Source organism: Gymnoscopelus microlampas (genome assembly GCF_963454915.1).
Source record: "Gymnoscopelus microlampas genome assembly, chromosome: 8".
Classification (NCBI taxonomy): domain Eukaryota; kingdom Metazoa; phylum Chordata; class Actinopteri; order Myctophiformes; family Myctophidae; genus Gymnoscopelus; species Gymnoscopelus microlampas.
Genome location: NC_139945.1, coordinates 51336070 through 51363569, shown reverse-complemented (window position 1 = coordinate 51363569; position 27500 = coordinate 51336070). Strand labels below are relative to the sequence as shown.

General features: G+C 44.9%; 1 protein-coding gene across 1 annotated transcript in view; it reads left to right on the top strand.

Moving 5' to 3' along the window:
* npas1 (neuronal PAS domain protein 1) overlaps nt 1–27500 on the top strand; it is a gene marked incomplete at its 3' end in the record, with an annotated part of 60520 nt that overhangs the window by 915 nt on the left and 32105 nt on the right. Inside the window, exons 2-3 of the mRNA XM_084063839.1 lie at nt 13116–13287; nt 18989–19227. Coding sequence (XP_083919965.1) covers nt 13127–13287; nt 18989–19227 — 400 coding nt within the window. The 5' untranslated portion in view covers nt 13116–13126. The remainder of the gene's footprint in view (nt 1–13115; nt 13288–18988; nt 19228–27500) is intronic.

The following is a 27500-nucleotide window of genomic DNA, read 5'->3' as shown; positions in this document are numbered from 1 at the left end:
TAAACATAATTATATATACTGTACTCTGTTAAATGACCTCTGTAATGGTGCTTCATTACTAGATAAACGGTGTGTGTGTGTGTGGGTGTGTTAGAAAGAGGATTGGGCAGTGTGTCCATTTTTACCTGCAGAGACATGGAAGAATTCGTCACAGTTTACTGGCTTGGCCGCATTTTGTGCCTTTAGGGTGCTGTTTTGCAGCAGGTGGCCCAAATTGGCAGAATGACTGTGACAAACAGTCACCGTAAAGTAAATAACATCAAACCATCACACAGGAGGACATTTTGGTTTCCACCAGTATTTCCAGAAGTACGTTGTGGTCTGTTTTTACCATAATTTTTAATCAGTCATGGTTACTGTGGGTATTTGGAAAGACAGATATGAGAGTGAAGGGGCGAGGGAGTCACAAAAAGTGTAACTGCAGTGGATTGTGTGTGTGTGTGTGTGTGTGTGTGTGTGTGTGTGTGTGTGTGTGTGTGTGTGTGTGTGTGTGTGTGTGTGTGTGTGTGTGTGTGTGTGTGTGTGTGTGTGTGTGTGTGTGTGTGTGTGTGTGTGTGTGTGTGTGTGTGTGTGTGTGTGTGCGCGCGCATGTGTTTGTTCGTGTCGGCTTGCCTGTATGTGCTCGCATAAATGTCTGTGTTCTCGCAAATTCGAGAGAGAGAGAGGGTGTGAGTGTTACTCGTACCTGTACGTGTTTGCAGTCCCAGATCAGCACTCCAAAATGTGTTTAACACTGTGTAAATTGTGTGGCGTTTAGTGCCCTGCCAACTCCATCATCTGTGTGCACACCTGACAGCTCACTGCACGTGCTTCAGATAAATTCTAACTGAACAACCTGCATGCAGTAACGTGTGTTTCATCATAACGTCGCTGTTAGCAGAATGTACAATGACACATCTGCCATGTACGGTAGCAATCATAAGCTCAGTGAGGTGAAGAATGGGTTTATCGCGAATGTAGTTTTTACCTGTAACAAAACATTATTATTGTCCCTCGTCAATTTTGAATTCCTTTTTCGTTTTTGCTTTAAATTAGGTTGTTTTTTTTTACATTTCAAGGATTATGTGATTATAATGGAGTGCCAGTGTAAATAGGTAAGCAGGGTAAAGGGCAGAACAGCAGGTGGAGGGGGCAAAAGGCGAAACCCCATGTAATGTGAGTACATGGAATCCGCCACAATTTACGGAGGCAATAAAATGCCTCATCCATTTTTATTTGTTTCCGTGTGCACAATGCCTCCGTAGTGACCTGAACCTACAGGTCTGTTTTCCTTTTTTTTTAAAAGATTTATGCCTTAATTGACAGGATAGGACAGTAGACTGACTGGAAATGAGAGAGATGCGGGTGACATGCAGCAAAGGCCGTCGGGGTCGGGACTCGAACCCGCAACGTGCTGTCAGGCTACTTTAGAGCCTGGGTGCCCGGACCGCTACGCTTAGCGGTCCGGGCCCTATAGGTCTGTTTTGCCTGACGCCAGACGCACAGTGCCTCATAGGATTAGAGAGGCCGCGGTTCATGACAACTCACAGCGTGCGTGACAGGCCCCGGCTGGGGGGCTACCTGGGGAAAGTTGTCTTAGAAGTGGCGAAGAACATGACGACAGCTCAGAGAAACGTCTGACAAAAGAAGTTGTTGCAGCTGCTCTGAAGTACATTTTGAACTGGTTGCGGCTTTATCACACCTCACGGCACAAAAAAAAAAACGTCTCTATTTTTCTGTCCGTCAGCGACGTGCTGTTTCCCATCTTCTGACCCTCTTGACAGACTGATGTCCGGACAACCTTTGACTTGAGCTGTCAGCGTGCTACAGTGTATGAGCTATATTCTAAAGTGCAAAATACTAGGAGGTGAATGGCAATGCTGATACCGTAGATGTAATGTGCAATTACCAGCAAGGGATAATGACGAGTAAAAACAGGACGTGTTTGATTGGTTTATTCATCTCGAAGAAGACAGACATACAGTAAACAGATGGACACAGGTAGATTGTCGGGCTCCTTCCTCTTTTCTCTCTCTCTCCTCCGCATATGTTCGTCTGTCTTTTTCTGTCTCTCTTCCGACCGATTTAGACTTTGTCGTGCGGCGGTGTCGCGCACAGATCCGCGACACATAGTGGAGCTTATATATATCGGCTGTATCCGGCCGTGCGACACCATCGTAAGTCGAAGCATAGACTAGACATTACATACACACGCAGTGAAGTGTCCGCGTCTGGTCTGTTGACAGACGGTCGCTCACACACACTCTCTGTGTGTGTGCGCGTGTGTGTGTGTGTGTGTGTGTGCGTGTGTGTGTGCGTGCGTGCATGCGCACGCACAGACCATTGACAGACAGTGTGTGGGTCTGTGACAGAGGGTGTCAGTGGGGTGTCAGGGAGATGTGTTTAGTGTCACACTCTGCTGACCTGATCTCCGCTTGGACTGTCCAGTCAGGGCCCGCTGTGGCGCCTTACATAACCCCCGCTGTCATTCACACACCGCCCTGAAGGGAGCCACCGGCCCCGCGCGCGCACGCACGTGCACACACTCACTCACACACACACACACACACATGCATGCAAGCTTACAATATGACGCGTTGAGAGCTTGTTGATATGCTATTTAGAATTATTTTTTAAAACCTTTTGAATTTTTTTGCCACGAAGGACGTGCAGGGCGCATCGGCAGGACACATGGGCTGCATAACCCATTAAGACCTGAGGCCATTCTTCTAAATCCTAACAGTTTTTTGAAAGAAATGTTTTCAAGATTTTTCCAAAATAGCTATTTTTGCTATTTTTGAATAGCCAAAGAAATCTAAAGTGACACAGATGCGTTCCAGGTCTCAATGGGATAATTGCAGATACCGATGTCATCAAAAAAATGACATATGTCGGTATGTCGGTATGACTGATATGTCGGTCAGGCTCTAATGCAGATGCACACACGTCACGCACAGACGCAAGAATGCGCACACACACATAATACATGTGAACATGCACATGCCTGTGCACGCATAAGCATGCACACATTTACACACATGCTCGCAAGTACACGCACGCACGCACGCACGCACGCACACACACAACAACGGATAAAAGTGACAAACACACAGACAGACACAAATATCCCCAGTCTTAACACTTCTCGTATCTGAAGAAGGAAATAATACAACACAGAAATGTAATTAGTTATTTCATGGAACAATTCTAAAATAAAAAACTAATGCACTTGGGTCTGCATTCTGCTTTTCATCAAAAGCCTATTCATCAGCATCTACAGTACTTGTATCTGTACACAGTAAAATCCGCACTGTTCATTTACCCATTTGAAACTCTTTGAGTGTGTATACACAAATGTACACTTGTACACGCTCAGAGTTAAATTAACAGGCACACGCAATGTAATCATCATGAGCAATATCCTGGGAACAAGTCAGACTCGTGAGTTTTGTTTCATCTCTCGTGCGTCTTTTCTTCCTATCGAAGCAGAAAAACATAATTATGTACATATGTGAGCCTCGATCCCCATACACGGCTGTTTAAATAGTTGTGTACTACACTCTGAGTTGTAATATTTAACTGAGAGTGTCAGAAAATCGACCGATACGGGTCATTCATGATATACTCAGGATTTCACAGTGTAGGTACGATGTTGTTAGGCCAACAGGTACGCTTCATGCTCGGCACACCCACACAACTTATGCAACTCACTGACACTGACCTGAACTCTGACACTTTCTACATGCTAATTGGTGTGTGTGTGTGTGTGTGTGTGTGTGTGTGTGTGTGTGTGTGCGTGTGACCCATATGTGGTCTACTCTGGCCTGTGGTTATTTGGAGGTCAGTACTGATTTGGTCTCTGCCTGCAGGAGTGGATTTAGCATCTCAGCCTTAAAGAGAGCCAGCCATCTATACACAGCAACATACCCAGTGCTCTATTAATTCTGAGAGTGTCCAAATGAACCCGATTTGAGTCCATTTGTACACTCTCAGAATTAAATGAACGCTCAGGATTTTACTGGGTATTTACTATCTTCCTTTAAACCCATTGAGACCTGAAGCCGATTCTACATGTCTCCTAAATCTCAACAGTATTCTCAAAAACATATGTTTCTATATCAGTGGTGCTCAATCTTTTTCATGTCAAGGACCCCCAAAATTATATGTATTTAGCCGCGGACCCCCATCAAAATATCTTGTTCCAGGAACCCCCAGAAGCACAGATTTGAGTTAAAAATGTTGGCTTAAAAAAATATATATATTCAAAGATTTGCACACATTGTCACGATTTTTCAAAAATAGCAGATCTACAAGATCGTAGCGCGGCACTCGGTGCCGCGCTATGAGCTTGTATATCTGCTATTTTTGAATAGCCCAAAGTGTAAAATAATGCTTTTTAGCTCAAATCTAAAAATGACACAGTTCCAGGTCTTAATGGGTCCATTCTCGTCTGGTAGATATATTTAAATAAAATAGCAGTTGAAACATTTTAACAAGGCTGTCGAAAGTGTAAGTGTACTATCGAAACTGTGTTACAGTTAGTTACATACAGTACATACACTGTAAAATCCTCAGTGTTAAGTTAACTGTGTTAAAACACCCGGTACATTTTTACACTCAGACTTAAATTTAAACTGGGGATTTTGCTGTGCAGTTGAATTACTGTTTTTTTTTTTTTTACCCTAACAAACTTAAGAACTAACAAAGTAATAATCAAATAAAATATATGTTTTTGTTAAATGTAGAGCCTTATTTATGGCCCTGAACAGTGTAGTGGGCAACATTTTAAAAACAAAATTAGTGCCGTGGTATGTTTCTCTCTCTCTCTCTCTCTCTCTCTATTTTTGGTCGTCTATGTCCTTGGATCTAAAAGAGCACCTGTTTTTATGATACTTGCATTTGTGAAAGCAGCAGCACCACCTCATCCCATCTGTTGATGTTTTTGCTCTCCAGAATACGGTGTGCTGGGCCGACACTGACAGTGGATAGTTTTAATTATATATTTCACACGGTAACTAGAGACCGCAGTGTAGAGTATTCCTTTTTGTGTGTGTGCGTGCGCGCGCGTGTGCGCGTGCGTGTGCGCACAGAGGCCGAGGTGGATAGCAGTCATGAAAGGCATGGGTTTGATTTTCTGCTGCGCTGCGTCCGTGAGGAGTGCACATGAAAGCACACGCACACGCCACGGATCTGTGTAATAAAAGACTGAGGCGGAGGAGAGACCTAGAAGAGTGATATTGATCACCGCGGATGAACATTAGCAAATCTCTCCCCTTTTTCTGCACATCTCTATATGTCCATACTTCTGTCATTTATCTCTCTCTCTCTCTCTCTCTCTCTCTCTCTCTCTCTCTCTCTCTCTCTCTCTCTCTCTCTCTCTGATTTGCCTCTGCCTCTCTCTCTGTCTCTATCCTTGCTCTCCATCCCCCATCCCTTCGTTCTCCCTATCTCTCTCTCTCTCTCTCTCTCTCTCTCTCTCTCTCTCTCTCTCTCTCTCTCTCTCTCTCTCTCTCTCTCTCTCTCTCTGATCATTTATTTATTATGTCCATCTCTTTATGCTGTGTTCCTCCGGTTTTAAGGGACGACCAGCAGCACCAGCGTGTCCCGCGTCTCCCTCCTGGCCGTTCCGTTCATTCCCTTACATCCATCCATCCATCCATTCATCCCCCCCCCCCCCCCCACGCACCACCACCACCCCGCCCCATCGCTTTCCTCTTCCTCCTCATCACCGCTGGCGATACCTGGGGGCGGGCGGGGTCACTCCCGTCCAATCTAACGGCGTATTGATTCCATTAGATAATTAATGACCCGGGCTGGGGCCCGGGGGGGCGGCGGTTGGGGGGATGGGGCTGGAGGGGAGAGAGGTAAGAGGGGGCGGGGGGGGGGGGGGGGGTGGTGGGAGGGGGGGGGACACGGCAAGGCCCTTGAGAGTTGGAGAGAACCTTGGGTCGGGAATGATCCGGAGTCGTCAAGGTCAACCCGCAAGCCGGAGCTCGCGCTCCGACGCCGAAGCGAAATGCAGAGCACGCCGGAATACGGAATGCTAAGAGATAGAGGGAGAGCGAGAGACATATAGAGACAGACAGAGAGAGAGAGAGAGAGAGGGAATCTTCATGTCGATTGATCAGTAGTTGAAAAATCGTGCATTAACCCATTGAGACCGGGAACGCATTTGTGTCATTTTAGGATTTCTTTGGCTATTCAAAAATAGCTGATATACAGACTCAGAGTGCTGCGCTATGAGCTTGTAGATCTGCAAAAAAAAAGAAGAAATCGTGGAAAATTTGTGCAAATATTTGCATATATATGTTTTAAAGCGAACATTTTTTACTCCGACCTGTGCTTCTGGGGGTCCATGGAACAATATATTTTGAGATGGGGCTCTGCGGCCAAATACATATCATTTTGGGGGTCCTTGACATGGAAAAGCACCTCTGCATAACATACTGTTAGGATTTAGATTTTTTTTTTAGATATGTATTTGGCCGCGGACCCCCATCTCAAAATATTTTGTTCCAGGGACAAATATTGAAAGAAATCTTAAAATGACACAGATGCGTTCCCGGATTTAATGGGTTAAAAAGTCTTTTGACTTCCAAATCCTGAGGTCCAACCAGGCCCGTAATGCATGATAAGCAGCCTTCAACCCTCCAGCCAGAATACCAAACCTCGTCTCTCTTGACAGCCCCAGACGTTCATTTACAACTGCTCAACAACATGAAAGGGAGGATAGAAAACGAGCCCAATCAAGTATTCTGTCCACATAATATTTTCTGCACATCTTACCGCGATATCGGCTTTTCTCGGTTTCATGAAATATTATCTGCAAGTCTGTTTCATGTACATGCCAACAATTTGTTGCTTGTACACATAGTTAAAACCACATCAACCCTAGCTAGCATCCCTATTTTGGCCAAGCCATACTGTAACAGGGGAACAGGCATAGAAAATGAACGATCCACAAGCTCACACCGCGTCACGTTGCAGCACATTGTGAGCTTGTTGATCGGCTATTTTCAGAGAGATTTCAGAGTGTAAAAAGTAGGGGGCCAAGTATAGGCCGCTTGGGGTCTATATAGACCCTGGGGGGTACAGGAGAGAGGAGAAGAGACAGCGAACAGGATTTAAAGGTGTCCGCCAACTTTTCTCTACAATTAGCTTTGAACAAACAAATTAACGGGCATGACGAATCCTCTTCCTGGGCTAAGCAAAGCAATCGATTCACTATTGATTCAATTAGATTCTACTCCAACATGTCTTCATTTATTTTGCGTATTTGCGTCGAAAACAATTCATAGAGTCTCTCGTGCCCTTGAGTTTTGCGTGGTAGCGCGTAGCTCTCTCTCTGCAGTGGTGTGAGTCGCCTGTTTACCCTGCCCCAGTGTCAGCCAGAGTCTGTATTGGACCCCCGGGGGGGGGGGGGTGGAGATGTGACATAAAACAAGCATGTCTCTCTACCTGGGGGGGACCAATGGCATGGCAGTAGGGCCGTTGTCTGCCTGCGTGCCGCTCGACTTAAATGTGTTCATTTGCGCGACTCTCCTGACTCTACGAGGAAGGGTGGGGTGGTGGTGGTGTGGGGGGTGGTGGGGGGCGCTGAGCAGAGGGGAGGGGCGCACTAACGAACCTCTGACAGCTGGAGGCCCTAATTAAACGTCCCTGCTGAAAACAAACAGAGTGGGAGCCAAGCAAAGAGACAAGCCAATGCGAGGAGGAAGAGCAGCTCTGAACGCTCCCCGCCGTGCCCTCTTCACATGTCGCTGCTGCTCGCATCCAGCCACCCCGGAACATGACCACGGCACGCACGTATGCACGTACGCACGTACGCACACACACGTATGCAAGCAGCCACGTACCCACACCACAGAACATGCCCACACACGTATGCAAGCAGACACGCACGCACACACGCACACACACATACACACACACACGCACACGCACACGCACACACACACACACACCATGCATATTTGTAATTAGGGCTGGCCAATATATCGATATTATGTCGATATCGTGATTTTGTATATTGATTTCAAGATATGGCATAAGTGTTGCATGTCTTTTCCTGGTTAAAGGCTGCACTACAGTAAAGTGATGTAATTTTTTCTGAACTGACTGTTCTAGCTGGTCTTTTATATGCCTTATGTACACGATTCTTTTCCATATTGCCCATATTATAAATTATAAATATAGGTGGTGCAGCTATTCTTGAGCAGCATCAGCCGTAACGTTTCAAGCTGAAGTCATGGCATATTTAGCTTTTGACTGATTGGTCAAATTGTTGCTGTCGGGCAGAAACCGCTTATCTCCATTTTTTACTTTTCGTAAATTACCACTTACTTTGTCACACTACAGTGTCACACAAAAGTAGCCAAAATAGCCGATCTACAAGCTCAAAACGCGCCGCATTGCAGTGCGCTTTGAGCTTGTGGATCGGCTATTTTTGCTACTTTTAAATTTGAATTATGAAAAGTAACAGGTTTGGACGTACAGTATGAGGTTTCCGCCCGACAGCAACAAAATAATAGTAAGCCACATATTCCAGTCTCCCATTGCGCCGCCTTACAGATGAACTCAGGTGAGCTCTGCTGTGCAGATTGACACTCTGTGTTGGTCTGGACGACACGGTTGACATTCAGCGCGGCGCGCTGCTAGCTAGCGGGAAGCATTAGCAGTCAAAGTGGCGGGGTCCATTTGGGTGAGTGCATTAATGGGCCGCCCAACCTGCGACAAGGTTATGAGGCTGATTGAATAATTACGGTGGAGGTCCCCGTCCATTACGCCCCTGTGTCTGCCCAGATAGAAGGAGACGCACAGAGGGGCAGATGGAGCGATAGAGACGGACAGAAAGATGGAGCGAGAGATTAGATAAGGACAGATACGGTCAATTAAGAGATAAACGTACAGGTATGGGAGGGAATGGACAGCGTGTTGCTGCATCAAATAGGTTGTGTGTGTGTGAGTGACTGTGTGTGTACATGTGTGTGTGACTGTGTGTGATTGTGTACTGTAGAGTGTGTTTACATACATCGTTAAGGGAAGCTACTGCAAAACTAGGAGTGACATAATTTCAAATAACCTGTGTCCGTGTCTGTGTAATAACCTGAGTGTGTGCGTGTGTGTGTTTGTGCGGGTGCGTGCGTGCGCGTGCGTGTGTGTGTGTGTGTGTCTATGCGTGTGCATATATCCCCTCATGTATGCAGCCTGTCCTTGGTATGTATTGTATTTATCCAGGCAGAGTAGAGAAGGTGACACCAGTGATGTAGTTAGCTACAGTTAAAGACAGAGGGTCTCTGCCCTCTGCTGTGCCCTGCCCTCTGTGTGCCACGGATTCCATAGGAGATGTCTCTTGATGCTTCTTCATGCTGGAAGCTTAAAATAAAATGTTAAAATGCTTTAGTCCAGGGGCAGCGGTGGCTCAGAAGGTAGTGTGGCCATCTGGGAACTGTAAGGTTCTGCGGTTCGAGCCCCGGCATCATATCGGAGCGCTGTTGAGGAAGCCAATGAACCCCTATCTGCTCCTGTGGAGCGAGTTGCTCCCTTGCATGGTTGCCTCTGACTTCGGTGTGTGAATGAAAAGCATGCATTGTAAAGCACGAGTGGTAGGACGATTCGAAAAGTGCTGTGTAAATATAATACTAATACCATTTGTGTAAATATAATACTAATACCATTTAGTCCTAAATCTGGGGTCATAGATTGTGTCCGTACACGGACAGACGTGTCCGTGGCAAGACTTGTCCATGTCCGCGGCAAATCTTCTATTTAAAAAATAAAAACACTTATACAGTATACAGTGTCTGACTTGCCAGTCTCCAGGTTTTCTTCAGAATAGTTAGGACACTGATTTAATTAATGCAGAAATACCAGTGGTATACTTCTATACTTTACTTGAGTTTATAGCGTACTCATCACAACTTTCACTTCTACTTCAATGCATTTAAAACAAGATTTATCTTTATTTTATTCTGCTACATTATCATTGGACACCTCTTTACTGAAATAAAATCAGAATATAATTGCAAGTCACTCGTCATCATGATATTCCTGCTGTCCATTGCTGATGTATGAAATAGGTTTAAAGTGGTTAAACATATTTTGATGCTATTAAGCAATTTTGCTGGGGACCTCCTGGAACCCCCTTAAGGGCCCCTGTGGGTCCCCAGACCCCACTTTGAGAACCACTGGCCTAGGCTGCCAGTACACCCAGAAACGTCACTGCAGAGAACCATTAAAAAAAATGTCTTCCATGCCAATTAATGACCTGATTTTGACTTCCCAAATGCCCTTTGACATTAACACTCTAATAAAGACACTGCCAGACAGGTATTTAAATACCAAACAGTGGCGGATACGTGCCTAATGACTGGGTCTGGAAAAATCTGTCTGAGCCTGAGTTTTTTAAGCTTAATGAGTAATGACCGGTGGATGATGTCAATATGACAATTCTTCTCAACGTCTCTGATTTTCTTTAATGCTTCGAAAAGTTCAAAGCCATCACTTTGATTTAGAAAGTGAAGAAAGTGAAGTAGAAAGTAGACAAAAGTGCAGAGATGGCCATGGAAATAATTTTAAAGCAATTTTTAAAAATGGGTTGCAAATTGCTCCATCTACGCCTTCCCTCTCAGCTTTCCTACTTACTAGCTTAATGAAATAAAATAAAAAAGTTCAAAGGGATGATGACTAACCACTCTCCCTCTTTAAAAACACAGCATGTGTTCTCCATCGTGTCTACTGGACTAGTATGCATTAGTATTTTATTTATGGTAATATTATTGACCACTCATTTTGTATCTCCTTGGCAAAAATATAGTTTGAGGAAAATGTCCATCACAAGCCCAGGGGTTGATGACCCCTGTCCTAAATCTATAGGACTAAACATTCTTGTCATTGTCTAATAATTTGTCAGTGTATGAAAAACTGGCCCTACAATTTGAAGTCCTTGTGTATTTCGGACACGTGATAATGCGATGTAAATACACAGGCTTTAGCAAGAATGCAAGTTTTCATCTGTAGGCCCCACAAACAACATGAAACAAGCGATAAAACACAATCATAATACAAGAAAAACACTGACAAAGGCAAAGAATACATAATGTTTACGTATGTACTGTATACACATACATACACATACCCGTGTGAACGGTATCTCCATACTCCCAAATACGGGAGGACTTCAAATCGTCAGCCAGTTTTTCATACCCTGATGAATTATTAGACAATGACAAGACAACAACTCTTCCCTTTTAGTTTTCATACGATTTAGTCATTGCCAATTTGCCGCTGTATACTGTTGTTCCTGTCGCTGCCAACTGCCGCTGTTGTCCTGGGGAGGGTGTAAACAACCACACGTCTCTCTCTGATACACATGGAGTCACCAGCCGCTTCTTTTCAACCTGACAGCAAGCGAGTTTCACCAGGAGAGCATGACGCATAGCGTTCACGCCATCTCCCCTAGATCCCCTCCGCGCTGAACAGACAGCCGGACCAACCAGTAAGAGCCAGCAGTGCAGAGCCAGAAGCCAGAAGCACTGCTGCCTGGAATTGAACCGGGCCTCTGCGGTGGCGGTGCGAGTGATTTACCTGGCCCAGACGCCACTGTTCAAAAACAGCAGTGGCTTCTTCTCCAAACCTGTTGGAATCCATCGATAGCTATGCTTAGAAAATACATTATATTTTTTGTGATGGGTCGTTCGCGAGCGATTTGTTCGGAGTGATTCGGTCTTTTGTGTGAACAGGAACGAATTCAGTCACTTCCTCAAACGTTATCGTTCCTCGAGTCGTTCAGTTTCCTGTGTGGAAAGCCTGATGACACGGTCGAGTTTCAGTGGCAAAATGTAACATTTTGACTGGCTGAAGAGTGACGTTCCTCTTTGGGGGTGCAGTACGTTAGTCCGACAGCGCATTCCTCCGACAGCGCAGCGCTCCGACGTTTCCAATACTAAACCCGAACCAAACCCGCACCCTAACCCTAACCGCACGCGGATGCCTCATAGTCGGAGAAAAGGTCTGTCGGATTAACGCATGCCTCCCCCTCTTTGGTCATTGGACATGAGGGGGGCAGAAGTACTGAACGGTGGACAAATTATTGGAACTGATCTTTTTAGTGAACGGGGATGAAATTACTCGAGTCACTGAAATGAACGATAATCCCATCACAATTCATTTTTTTACAGCTTAAGGAAATCTATCAGATCTTGACCCACCCATGATACGAGATAGAAAGAGAGAAAGAGAAAGAGAAAGAGAGCGGACTTTTACAAAGATAACTGTGTGTGTGTGTGTGTGTGTGTGTGTGTGTGTGTGTGCGTGTGCGTGTGTGTGCGTGCGTGCGCGTGGGTTGAGAGGCGACAGATAGACAGACAGACAGACAGACAGAAAGACAGACAGACGGAGAGTGAGCAGAGGCCATCTAAGGCCTAAGGGCATGACACCAGGGCGCTTGAGGCCACTCCAGCCCTTTAAATGTCAACACAGCTCTGAGCGGAAGTCGGAGCACAGTGGCAATGGGTGAGCGGAGGGCTCTTTGTGAGGACAGGGAGGTGTATTTCTGCAGGGGAATGGACAGCGGTGTGTTTGGGAGAGGCGGTTAGGGAAGTTGCTGTTGGCGACGCGAAGCACTTTCTGTCAGTTAGAAATACGTCATCTCTGTCAGCCGGTGAAGTGTAATAAATTAGCCTTTTAAGCTCACGGTCAAACAGTCAAGCCTGATTGTTCTCTGAGGGAAGACTGGGAGGCGTGTGATGATCTTGGTGTTTTACTTTAATTGTTGCTGTGATAAGATTCTTTATGTCTTCCCTTATGACCAATCACTGGGGAAGAGACGCATGACCTTTATGTGGGAGAAGTGTAACTGTAACTAATTGCCCTCCACCTTCTCTCAGCATTGCCACGTTTCTTTTCGATGCCTTTGCTTTCTTTCTTTTCTGTCTGTCTCTCTTTGTCTTTCTTACTTTCTTTTTTCTTTTTCTTTCTGTCTGTCCTTTTCGGTCTGTTTTCTTTCTTTTGTTCTTTCTTTGCGGTGGCAGACTGAACCACACTTTTCTTATACTGTACTGTATGTATCTCTTTTCATATCTCTCTCTCTCTCTCTCTCTCTCTCTCTGTCTCTCTCGTCACACATCTCCAAACAGGAAGTGCGCGCATGTCACATCCTCAGCCAATCAGTGCCTTCGTTAGGAGCAGCGTCGGCGCGTCATTGGAGGAGGGGATGGCGACCATGCCGTTTGTCAGCGAGGGGAAGTGTGTGAGTGTGGAGTGGGATTTCCTACAAGGACTGCTGGCTAAACCTCCCACACTGCCATGGTAAATCATCCACACACACACACACACACAGACACACACACACACACACACACACACACACACACACGCACACACAGACACACGCACGCACGCACGCACACGCGCGTTGTTGTTTGAAGTTTTTCAGACGAGTTGATTCAGATCAGTCTCAGGATTGATATTGATGTAACGACTTAAGCCCACTATACTGCATGTTGTATGACGAATAATGAAAATAGCAAATCTACAAGCTCAGAACACATTGCATGGCGATGTGTTGTGAGCCTGCAAATACTGCTATTTGTAAAACCTCCCACGCTTGGGCACCGATGTTTCGAAGTGGTTAAGGCACGCACGTGCCACGGTTTGATGCCTGACAGCGTGTCCCGGGTTCAATAGGCTCTATTCACAGCAGCCATATTATGAATGACATGAATGACATTCACAGGTGTTACCAATGATACTAATGAAGGCTCTGTTCCATTTAGTGTAGCACAGTGGTTTCCATGACCCCCATAACTCTGAGAGTGTACAAATGGAACCAGAGTTACACACCTGTGAGCCTTCATTAGTATCATTGGTAACACACCTGTGAAGGAAGTGATAATATGGCTGCTGTGAATAGAGCCTATAGGGCATCACAGTTGCGGCCACTTCCGGGTTCCACTGCAAAATACTCAATGCATTTTTCCCATTGACATTTCCAAAAATATTTATATCAATTAATTTAAGCCTAGAATCAAGCCATCCAGGGTCCTGGTGAATCATGACCATTAAACATTTTTTTCTGTGTTTTTTTTAGCGGCGCTAGCCGCTCTATACCTTTAGGTATAGAGCGGCTCCTGCTCTATACCTGACTTTGTCCGTGTTCACCGTCAACGCTCTGATTGGTCAGACACGTCAACGCTCTGATTGGTCAGACACGTCAACGCTCTGATTGGTCAGACACGTCAACGCTCTAATTGGTCAGACACGTCAACAAAGTGATTGGTCAAGCTTCACGTGGCTATAAACAAATTATAAACACATATCGATGACAAAATGTATCAAAGGCGCCGCTACCTTCACACAGGGTGTGATTTTTTATTTTATATTTAATTATATGATATACTATATTTAATAAATACCCTTTATTTTGCCGTTTTCAAAAAAGTTTTTTCACAGAATCAAACGTTTTATGGTCATGATTCACCAGGACCCTGGATAGCTTGATTCTAGGCTTAAATTAATTGATATAAATATTTTTGGAAATGTCAATGGGAAAAATGCATTGAGTATTTTGCAGTGGAACCAGGAAGTGGGCGGGAACTGCGATGCCCTATTCCTGAGTCCGACAGATTTGCTACATGCCACTCCCCGGCTCTCAATTTAGTCTTCTGTCTCTCTCCACTGTCCTATCAAAATAAAGCCCCAAAACTAAAAACCTCCCACACTGTCTTGCTAAAGCACACTGACACGCACGCACGCACGCACGCACGCACGCACGCACGCACGCACGCACGCACGCACACACACACACACACACACACACACACACACACACACACATGCAAATGCATGCACGTGCAGCACACCTCAGCACATATTGTGCACAATAAGCCTGCATGCATGGCCATGAATTAATCCCCTTGATCTGAAATCCATGCATTAACACCCTTGTACACATCGACAGATGGAATAAGAACTCACTATCAATGACGCACAGTCCACACACGAGGCCGTGGCCGCGTGTGTGTTGTTCCTCGGCGCTGCGCTCATGCTGTGGGGTCTGCTCCGCTGCCAACCGCTGTCAAAGCGGGCCATCCCCTCCCCTTAGCGGGAGATTAAGTAAATTTGGCTGGAATTATTAATGGCCAGCCATTTATAGGCGGATATAAAAACTAAGCAGAATCAATGGGTGTGTATCGATTGTTCTCAGTGGCTGGGGTCGAGGCAGTATAATAATGAGATGTTACAGAGCCTGGCTGCATTAGTCCACAACACACACACACACACACACACACACACACACACACACACACACACACACACACACACACACACGCACTCGCGCACACGCGCATGCACGCACACTTGTTTACACAGCATATAGAACAGCAGAGAGAAACACAAAGGGTGATTAAGACAAGACACACACACACACACACACACACACACACACACACACACACACACACACACACACACACACACACACACACAATACTATATGGATGTAATGTATGTTTTGTCTTTCTCGTACTCTCTTTCACACAGAGGACAGCACATGTACACACACTGCTGGGGGTATTTTAGAATGAGAATCAATGACATGGGGGGAGGGGGTGCCTCGTCCTGTCCCCCCTCTGTCTGTCTCTCTCTCTCTCTCTCTCTCTCTCTCTCTCTCTCTCTCCGACACACACACACACACACACACACACACACACACACACACACACACACACACACACACACACACACACACACACACACACACACACACGCGCACGCACATTGGAGTAGCCGTGACAACATAATTCCACCACTCAGGCCCCATTGAAGAGAGTCAATACCCAATCAGAGAGACAGGTAACCTGGGCTCTGTCACTCTGCCCCCCCCAAACCCACCCCCCTCATCCCCCGCTATTGATCCCTCAATCACGGCTCCAACTCAGTACCCCGGGACCGGACGAGAGAGAGAGAGAGACAGAGAGAGAGACTTTCTGTGCGCATGTGTGGGTGTTTGTGTGTGTGTGTATGGGCGCGTGCGTGCAGACATGTGTGTGTGTACAGGGTTTTGAAGCCAATTATTCTTTTTTTTCAGGCTTTAGTCTGGTAGATAGAACAGAGAAAGTATTTTGTCTGTAATTACAGAGGCAATCTGCAAGAGATGGGATCAGAATGGAGATTGCTTCACCTGAATTGCGAGGAGCCTTTGTCATTCTGTGTCTGTATGAAACGAGCTCTCCTGGCTGATGCTGGGCTCGTTTATACACAGCATAAATCAGTCAACAGGTGGTCAGTTTAAATGGCCATTAGGAGAGAGACGGCTCGACGTCTCTATATCATTCTACACTAAACTGACTCCATTCTTCTTAGCGACAGTAACCCTGGCATCGCTGTGTTGGGCAAATCTGTAAGAATTTCTGATTTTTTTAAACATTCAAAAAGTATAAAAATGTGTCTGTGTTCTGCAGAGTGCAGACAAAGTTTGCTGGTCTCGCGGTTTGAGAGATTAGGTCTGGACACACAGACAGACCTATTCGTCGTATGAAGAACTATGTAGGGCAGTGATATTCAACTGGAGGCCCGCGGGCCATATTCGGCCCGTGGGGAGTTTTCTTGTGGCCCTGGAACACATTCCATATTCCCCAAAAATGATAATAATCTTGGGTGGTTGGTTGTACAGGATTACCATTTTGTTGTTCATAACTGTTAACCAAAACTCGTTAACTCTCTCAGTGCCAAGCCCCGAGTTATCCCGAGTTTTACCCTCCCTGCCAGAACGAGAAATCCCGAGTTTTTACTTTTTACTGTGATCACGCTGTTCTGTTTATTTTTCATCATCACTTTCACTTTCCGACTCACTGGGTTCCGGTTTCATGACGCAGATTCCGTTTCCGGTTCTAATTTTTTTTCCCCGGTCATTTTCGGCCAGAATAGGGAAAAACACAGTTTTTTTTTCACACGGTATAAAAAAATAACGGAGAGCTCCACTTCTATTTTCTATAGTCTGGGTGACGATCAGTCATCGTAGTCGTGTATCACATCGTATTTAAGGCTGATCAGCGATTGTCGAAAACGTCACATCCGGTTTATGACGTATACACTGTTTGGCCTGTTTGGAGGGGGTCGAACGAGTCAGCGAGTGATTGAGGTGTCAATGTACTGCTCTCTGCTCGTCGATCTGTGGTATGTGTTTAAAAACGCAGAAAGACAAACTATTTGAAAATTAAATGACAAAATAACAAAAAAAAACATCGCTGGCACTGGGGGGGTACTTTATGAAAATACTCTGGCAGTCAAAATTAAGGGGCCATTGTGTGCTGGTAGGCTACAGCTATGGTGTCCATTGTTATAGGTCTTATAGGACGATAATGGACATATTATGTCCATTTTGGTGACATACTGCTTCATACTACATTTACGCATTTTGATGTTTGAGAGGATAATATCTGTGCCAGACCTTTATGCTGCACAGGCTTTGATTGTGGATTTGAAAATATAGGAAGTAGGCATTTCAATGTGTCATGTGCACCGTACCCCCCAATGGTCTTTGTGAGAAGGATAATGGAGCCAAGCTGGCATGATGAAAGTGTTTCCGTGTTTGAATGGAAAGTTTTTTAGTTTTTTTTTATATTTGAGTACATGGCTGATAAGGGCACTGCTCTTAAGATGTGTTTCATCAGCAATCTGTTGAGTCACATCATCATGACATTCAGCCCGGGACGCTCTTGAGTCATTGAATGAAACATACGACTGTGTAAAAGCTAATGGATGTACATGGAAAATTATTTCTTTGAGATCCTTTATGTAGTTTTGTCCAGCTTCCATCTTCTCCATCTTCATCCACTTCAAACACATCATAAGAGCTTGTGCTCTTATCACCTGGGTGCTCAAAACGAATGGAAAAAACTTTCATTAATACAAGACGCTTCTATACCAGGGACCCGTGCACAGAACACACTGACATGTCTACTTCCTATTTTCTTCATATCAAAAGTGCACCAAGAACTGACACAGAAATGTTCCTCTCAAACATCAAAATGCATGAATGCAGTATGAAGCAGGCCCTATAATAAGTTACCATAATGGACATAATGTGTCCATTATTGTGTCCTATCGGACCTATAGCACACAACAAACGGTTTTGTTATCACAGTCTTGTGGCCCCTGACTTCAAGTCATTTTAGAATTGTGGCCCCCTGCCTAATCTAGTTGAATATCCCTGATGTAGGGTTTAAGTGGTTAAAATCACTGTCTTTTCTCTCTCCCCTTCTCTCCTGTCTGTGATTTCTCTTTATTTCATTTTGTTTGCTCGACCAAATGCTAATGACGTCATTTAGAATAGTATGTCGTTGAGACAGATGATACCAACCACAGGTTTGATATTTATTTTGTTTCCTGCTTAATTTGTAGTCATTTGTTTTTCTTTGCTCTGTACTTGTCCATTCACCCTGTCATTTGTTGGTTCTACTCTGATCATGCACTTTGAAGTTGCTATATGCGACTGCTAAATGCCTTAATAGGCTCTATTCACAGCAGCCATATTATGAAGACATTCACAGGTGTTACCAATGATACTAATGAAGGCTCTGTTCCATTCTGGTCAAACAGAGTCAGGGTGCTGATATTGTGCATGTTGGCCCACTGGAAACACTCTGTTACACCAGTGGGTCTACAGTTGGGGTCCAGGGACCCTCATGGGCTTCCAAATGGCCCCTTACAGGTGTGTAACTCTGAGAGTGTACAAATGGGACCCGTAAGGGTCCATTTGGTGTACACTCTCAGAGTTGTGGGGGTCGTGGAAACCACTGTGCTAGCTAGACTAAATTGAACAGAGCCTTCATTAGTATCATTGGTAACACCTGTGAAGGAAGTGATAATATGGCCGCTGTGCATAGAGCCTATTGTAAATCGTTTTTGTTTGTTCCTTCCCTGTGCTTCTCCATCATCTTTGACTCCATCCTTACCTCCACCGGCCTTTTGGACCCGCCCCTCCGTGCACCACCGGTACGTGCAGTCTCCAGAACCTGCGTAAGGAGAAGTCTCGTAATGCGGCCCGCTCGCGAAGGGGGAAGGAGAACTTTGAGTTCTTTGAGTTGGCCAAGATGTTGCCTCTCCCGGGGGCCATCACCAGTCAGCTGGACAAGGCCTCCGTCATCCGGCTGACCATCAGCTACCTGCACATGCGCACCTTCGCTAGCCAGGGGGACCCACCCTGGAGCCCTCTAATGGAGGGGGACAGCAACTGCAGCAAAGGTGAGAGAGAGAGAGTGAGAGAGAGAGAGAGAGTGGGGAGGGTTGAGAAGTTGCTCCGCAGCTCTCTGTCTACCCTGTTAAATCCTGTTAATTTAACATTAACAATTGTACAGTGTATGTCACAAGGGGCATGTGCCTGTTAAGTTTTTTTCACTGTCATCTAGTAAAAAAAGGTGTTTGTTTTGTAATATTTTAATTTTATTAAACTTTTTTTAAATGATCAAATAACAGCAAATGGAGACAAACACGACAGTGAGAATAATGGCAAATGTGTTTAAATTGGATTTTACAATTCAGTATTGTATCATTAGATAACGGACTATGTGTGGGGAATATTTCTATATCAGATGGTTATAGGAATCCACCTTAAATAAATGTATTCTTGAGTCTCACACTTCTGCATGAATGCCTTTGAGATACACATGGAGATAGACCCTGTTAAAGGGCTGGCATGTTCACCCCAATAACCCCATTGACTACTTATGGAATAAGATTTTACTATTTTATGGTGAGCCAGAGCCTACCCACTCTAAAATGATTCTTCTGGCTGATAGTACGGTCATCATTTAGATGTCCCGTTGAGTTTTGTTTTAAAACAATCTTTTGTCCAGGGGATGTTTTTCGGCTAGACTTTTCAAAGTAATCCATTCTTTCAAGTGCCATAAAACTCAAAGATAACTTAAAGAAATAAATACAAAACTTTGACAGAAAATAATGGTGAGAGAAAGTTCACTGTGTTTTTACCTATCTCTTGTAAGTCTCGGCAAGTTGATTTTCATACCAGAGCAAATGGAACCCATTGGCTTCTTTGAAAATCTTTGGTATGATTTGGAAAAATGCCGGCAGTATTGTCAAGTTTACCATGAGTTGTAGTCAATAGGCTAAACAAGACAGACTACCGGTATGGTCCTTTAATATCTCCATGACAATGCGACTGCATACACATCATAACATTTAACTTATTAGGCATTCTTAGGACCCATAAACACAAAATTGATACTGTGCGTATACTTTCAATGAGATCTGGTTTTGCAATTGTATCATATTGGTTGCACTAATTTGTCCGTTTTTTAACTGAGGGACAAAAAGTAAAACAGCAAATATGACTCTTGAATATTGTCCCTGTATGCTAGCTTGAATAGAAATATATATACAGTACGTGTGATATATCAGAATGGCACATTTGACGATTCATCCATGGCAGGCAATCACATCACATGAGGAATATGGGCACGAAAAAAAATTGACCGCCAGTTAGTTCCTCAAAGACACAGACCACATACGTGTGCATGTAATCAGGCTATTTCTATCCAAGCAGTCCATGGCGTAAGGACTCATCTTCACACCTACTCCTGACCACAGCGTGTGAGCCCCCCCCCCCCGTGCCATATCACCAAAACACTGTCTGGACCAGCAGGAGTTCTGCAATTACATCGCCCTCTATCAGGCACCGTAATTGCCTTTGGCATGCGATGCATGTGAGCGCACGCTAGCAAAACACACACACACATACACGTGTGTGCATATAAACCTAAAAACACCCTCTCCACCTCACTTTCCTTATGGCGTATGCCTAATTGAGGTACCCCCCCCCCCCCCCCCCCATATTGGGGTATGAATAGAACGAGAGAGAGAGAGAGAGAGAGAGAGAGAGAGAGAGAGCGAGAGGGAGAGAGAGATACAGAAAGGAAGGAGGGAGGAGACTATTGCTGCGATTTGTAATTACAGAAATTAACTACATAATGAGGACAGTGTAATTATACAGCTTGTCTAATTGCTACTATTACTGAGGGGAAATGATGCAGCTACAATTAGAGATGTGTATGTGCGTGCGTGCGTGCGTGTGTGTGTGTGTGTGTGTGTGTGCGTGTGCGTGTGCGTGTGTCAGTGAAGTATATGTAATGTGAGGACAAGCAAACACATTAATGCGTGGGTTGGTTTGCTACAATATCTACTACTCTCATACAGTAAGTAGATATAAGTAGATAAGTAGATATAATGAATATGCACTTTGTCAACCGCAGCTTTCTGTACACCGAAAAAAGAGAGATCACATTAAACATGTCGCTCTCTACAGTATATTTACTATGGGCTGATTGGGCTCATCTACTGGGAAACATGCCCTAATCTAGTGGTTCTCAACCTTTTGCCATTTCAAGAACCCCCAGTTTCTCCCAGAGTTACAAACCTGAAAGGGTCCATTTAGATTACTGGTGTAGTCCCATGGACCTGTTTGATTGAGACCTGAAGCCGATTCTACATGTCTCCTAAATCTCAGTATTCTGAAAAACGTATGTTTCTACATAAGTGGTGCTCAATCTTTTTCATGTCAAGGACCCCCCAAAATCATATGTATTTGGCCGCGGACCCCCATCAAAATATGTTGTTCCAGGGACCCCCAGAAGCAAAGATTTGAGTTAAAAATGTTCACTTTAAAAGTATTTATATTCAAAGATTTGCACACATTTTCACGATTTTTCAAAAATAGCAGATCTACAAGCTCATAGCGCGGCACTCGGTGCCGCGCTATGAGCTTGTATATCTGCTATTTTTGAATAGCCCAAAGTGTAACATAATGCTTTTAGCTCAAATCTAAAAATGACACAGTTCCAGGTCTTAAAGGGTTAAGAAAACAGTGCCATAAAGTCCATAGTAATTTGCCAGATTTACTAATTTGATGCCCGAGTTTCCACTCTGACATGAAGTTGTGTATGGAGGCACAAACCAGTGAGATTTGAACTATTTTTTATGCTCGGTGACTTGCACCCCATCTCCGGCTGACACACCTGCTCATGCAAGTTTCCAGCAAGTGGCCTTGAGCACGCTGTATAGACACTGCATTGTGCTGCATTGTGCTCCAGTCGGCCTTGGTACAGACTATTGTTGCTGTCGGGTGGAAACCTTGTATGTCCAGAACCGTTCTTTTTTTTTTAAATATTATTTTAAAACCATTTTAACCCATTAAGACCTGGAACTGTGTCATTTTTAGATTTGAGCTAAAAAGCATTATTTTACACTTTGGGCTATTCAAAAATAGCAGATATACGAGCTCATAGCGCGGCACCGAGTGCCGCGCTACGAGCTTGTAGATCTGCTATTTTTGAAAATTCGTGAAAATGTGTGCAAATCTTTGAATATATATATTTTTTTTAAAAGCGAACATTTTTAACTCAAATCTTTGCTTCTGGGGGGTCCCTGGAACAAAATATTTTGATGGGGGTCCACGGTCAAATACATACAATTTTGGGGGTCCTTGACATGAAAAAGATTGAGCACCACTGATATAGAAACATACATTTTTCAGAAAACTGTTGGGATTTAGTAGACATGTAGAATCGGCTTCAGGTCTCTTGAGCATTGAGAGCTTGTACGGCTATTTTCCACTACTTTCGCGTGACACTCTGAAGTAGGGCATTCAGTCACGATAAAAAAAAACATAAAAGGTTGAAACATGGAGATAGGAGGTTTCTGCCCGACAACCACGATATGACATGTTGAAACATACTGGCCCGCGTGCATAACACTGTGAGTGGAAGATCAATAAAAGGTGCATATACAGTAGGCCTATAGCTTTTTTTTCCCTGTGATGATGAGTTCTTCTACACATAATGTGGGACGTATTAGAGCGGAAGCCTATGAAACAGTGTGTACACACACAGCACCAAGGCCATAGGAGTCTGGAACCTGCTGTGTGAAATCCTTCACTCCTTCCTACTCTCTATCTATCTACCGTAGGGAGGGAGTTAAGACTGAGTGAGCTCTTTGGCAAAATGTGTTTTTTTCCCCCTAAAAAGGTATTAAAAGGGTCCTTCAGTCCTTCAATTGTCACTTCACTGTCACCTGGGGACCCCCCCCCCCCAAAAATCATGTGGGGACCCCCCTGTTGGGACCCACAGGTTGAGAACCACAAAAGCATAAAAGTGCATATACTAAGCAACACCGTTTGAAGTTTAATTACATCATTGCTGTCGCACAATTAAAACAATGTCAGATGGATCAATATTGTCTGGTGGATCATCCATAATAAATACCAGCATGTATGCAAGGGATAATGCATGGGGAGGTAGTCACTATTGAAATTTAAAGCCCGACAGGGCGATTAACCACCGAGGCGCAGCCGAGCTGGTTAATCGCCCTGAAGGGCTTTAAATTTCAATAATGACTACCTCCCCATGCATTATCCCGCTTATTACACGGCTACTTAATAAATACATAAATACATTTACCCAAAAGTAACAACAAAACGAAGTATTTCCTTGCTTACGGCAATGAAAGTATTCCATAAGTATTGGGCTGGGCGGACAAGTTCGCCTCGCAAAAACAAATGACGAAATGGAAAAAAACTTGCCCCAAAACACACTCGCCCCCCATTCTATTTACTGCCGATTTGCCTGTAATACCGCCGGATTTGCCCCGGGGCGACTGTGTTTTGGGGCGAGCGTTTTGGTATTCCCCCGTTGTTGTGCCACGATAAACAAGGAAGCGCAGTGGATCAAATAGAATGACTTCTCGGTTATTGCATCGTCTATTTCTCACTTCAAATGTTTTCAAAAACATTCTTGAGAGCAACGTTTAGTTGTAAATGACATTGGTTGTTTGTTTACATGGCTGTCATGTTGGATAAAGCATATAACCAAGCAGCACAGGTTGACATGAGCAGGTGTTCTGAGTCTCTGATTACACAGCGGTCCGTTATAGAGCTCATCGGTCATTATCCAGAAATAATGACCGATGACTGACCAATCAGAATCGAGCATTCAACCAAGCCGTGTAATAATTTGTGATAATACATATATTATAGCCTACTGAGCGTATTTTCCCAAATTTACCACACTTTGCGCTGCTCTCTCTCCCTCTCTCCCGTCTGTCAGTTTTCTTTCAGAGCAATGCATGACGGTACAGTATACAGCATAGTGCTCTGGTAGTGACCATTGGTTGCACACTACTTTTCACGATGCATTGTGGGGTACGATGAGTCCACTATAATAATTATATTTAATAATAGTCACTATACATTCAGAAAGCACTGGAAAATCGGCAAACGCACTATGTAGTGAGACGTGAGTGATTTCAGAGCAGCCACAGCCAATATAAACGTACAGTATGACGATGCTGTCGCGCTTCAACTTGAATGCCCTACTTCATCATACAAGAGTGTCGCACAAAAGTAGTCAAAATAGCAGATCTTCAAGCTCACAACGGCTCGCATCGTGAGCCGCTGCTTAGATCTGTTATTTTCTTTTTTTCTTTTAATAATTTTTATCCCGCGATTTTGTAACCCATTTTGTTTTCACCCGGTGCCAATTTCCTAAGTGATCCTGGGCGCTACACCAGCCCTACACCAGCGCTACACCAGTCCCCCACAGCCTGGGGAGGCCAGGGCCGAGCTCATACTTCCTTCAGTGCATGAGAGCCAACTGACCTTCTTGTCACCTGACGGGGGAGTTTCCCTGGTAGGACGTAGCGCGTGGAAGGAACACGTTATTCCAACCAGTTCCCTTCCCCTCCATCAGGCGCCCCGGCTGTCATGGGGGAAGCGGTATAGTGACCAGGATTACTACATGTTTTTGTGAGGGTATTAACTACCCTGGGAGTAGATCTGCTATTTTCAATATTTTCCTTCTTTGTTTTCAATAATAAAAAAGAATCTGTGTTGGACACATACAAGCTTCCCACCCGACAGCAACCATGACGTCGTGCCGCCTATGGAGGACACGGCGGTTTTGAGACCTTCGTTTGGTCTCTGAGCTCCTCTTCCTTCAGAAGTCCCGTGACACCCGCTGCATTATGTTCGCATTAACGTGCGCTGAGGACGAGCCATCAAACCGTTGCATCCCATAAACCCCCCGAAATCTCACGTGCCAGCCTTTACAACTTCATTAATCACAGCACCAAGCAGGTCACACACACTTTTGTGTGCGTGTGTCTGTGTGTCTGTGTGTGTGCGTGTGTGTGTGTGTGTGTGGGGGGGTGGGGGTGCTAATTTGGACAGCGGTTCGAGCAAGTCTACCCACAATCCATTGGCAGGGTTTGTAAAGTGTGATGCATGGGTTTAATCTACAGCCAGTGTGTGAATGTGGTCAGATCACCGGCTGAGAGCCATAGGAGGACGAAGGACAGGGACGACGAGGGGACGAGGGAGGAAGTGCGCCGAGGAGACGCAGAGAGACGGACGCGACAGAGGAGGGGGGGGGGGGTTGAGGAGAGGAGGAGGGTGAGCAACACCCACATTGCATTCTTCCACTCTCCTGCTCCTCCAAGGGCTTAGGATGGGCATGGGGCAGTTGGAGATGGAGAGAGAGAGAGAGAGAGAGAGAGAGAGAGAGAGAGAGAGAGAGAGAGAGAGAGAGAGAGAGAGAGAGAGAGAGAGAGAGAGAGAGAGAGAGAGAGAGAGAGAGAGAGAGAGAGAGAGAGAGAGAGAGAGAGAGAGAGAGAGAGAGAGAGAGAGAGAGAGAGAGAGAGAGAGAGAGAGAGAGAGAAAAAAGGGGTGGAGGCAGTGTGGCTTTTGTCTGCTTCCCACGTTTCAAAGCCAGTCTTGAAAAATGAATAGACAGAGGAAAATCAATTGCATGACCTTCACAGGGAGAGAGAGGGAGAGAGAGAGAGAGGGGAGAGAGAGAGCGGGAGAAGGAGAGAGCAGAGGAAGGGAGAGGGGAAAGAAGGAAACGAATGAAAAGGAGAGGCCGAAGGGAAGAAAAGTAAAATGATCCAGAGACACTGTTCATTCCTTTTCTCTCTCTCTGTGTGTGTGCGTGTGTGTGTGTGTGTGTGTGTGTGCGCACGCATGTGCACGTAAGATGCATCTACCTCCCTGCGCAAGACAATAACATTCAAGGACTGAACTCCTTTATTTGAGATCACTCGTATCTCTAAAGCTTTCCTGTTTTGGGAAAAAAAGGAATTGTTTACAGGAAACAATTTGGCTCTTCTTTTATAATCTCTTATCTGCCTTTGACCTTCCGGTTTTGATCCGGTCTGTTGCGGGAAATTCTTCAGAATCCCCCGAGCGACGCACTTCTGGACACTCAGTCGCACACGGTGACGAGCACTTTACGACTGTCCTCTGATGCCGGCTCACTGCTGCTAGCTGAAGTATTTTACTGTCTCTGTTAGTGAGGTCAAACACACCTCTCTCTCTCTCAGCCTCTGTTATTCTGTCTGTCTGTCTGACCGTCTGTCTGTCTGTCTGTCTCTCTCTGCAGGGCAGAGATTATTTCAAACTTTTGCCTCGATTACGATTAAGAAGCTACTATCTAATAGGAGAGCTGGTAGATCAGCTCTATTTGCACGCCACCATTGTACAACGAATAACACACGGCTTAAGTGCTAATAATCAGACTAAATTATTTAGTTAAAAAAATCGATTACGACCTTTTTGTGTCGTTTCGTTGATATATAAAAAAAAAGAAAAAACACTTGCTTCTCGATTATTAGGTGAACCTATACATGAGCAAGATTAAGTCGGTTATTGATTCAAAATTTCGGTTTCGATATAATCTTTGTCAATTGCCCAGCCTTCTCTCTCTCTCTCTCTCTCTCTCTCTCTCTCTCTCTCTCTCTCTCTCTCTCTCTCTCTCTCTCTATTGACTTTGACTTTCATTTTGCCTCGACTCTTCAGTCCTCAACCTTTCTCTCTTTCGTTGCCTCTGTCTTTCCTCTGTCACCTCTCCTCCTCCTTCGTAGCCCCCCCCCCTTACCCCCTTCTCTTCACGTGCTTCTGTCTCCCCTCTAATTCACGGCGTTTAAAGCAGCCAGGGCTTTTAAGGGAAGTTAATTGCACTCAAATTATGTTCGACCGCAAGAAGAGCGAGGGAGCGACAGACGAGAGAGGGAGATGGAGAGATGGAGAGAGGGAGAAAGGGAGCAGGGGAAGGAGGGGAGGGATGGATGTCAGAGTGAGAGGATAATTGCGCCCGAAAAGGACGTTGCGATTAGGGTGTTTCTCTCTCTCTCTCTCTCTCTCTCTGTTGAACAGTAAACCGCCTCATTTGGACACTAGTAAACAAGCTGGCAGTTGATCTGGCATCGGCTTCTATTTTTTTTTTCTTCTGGAAAAGACACAAACTACGGCCAGACACATGGCCAAACTTGAGACAATGAAGAAGGAGGAGATAAGAAAGCGAGTGGTAGAGAACCAAAGTGGCCAATGCATCTGTTATCTGTGGTTCCCATGGTAACGCCTTAACCTGGTTAAAAGGTTGACACTGTGGGGGGGGAGGAACGAGAGAGTTGTGCCCGTGTGCGTGCGTGTACCTATATATTCCCAGTGACCA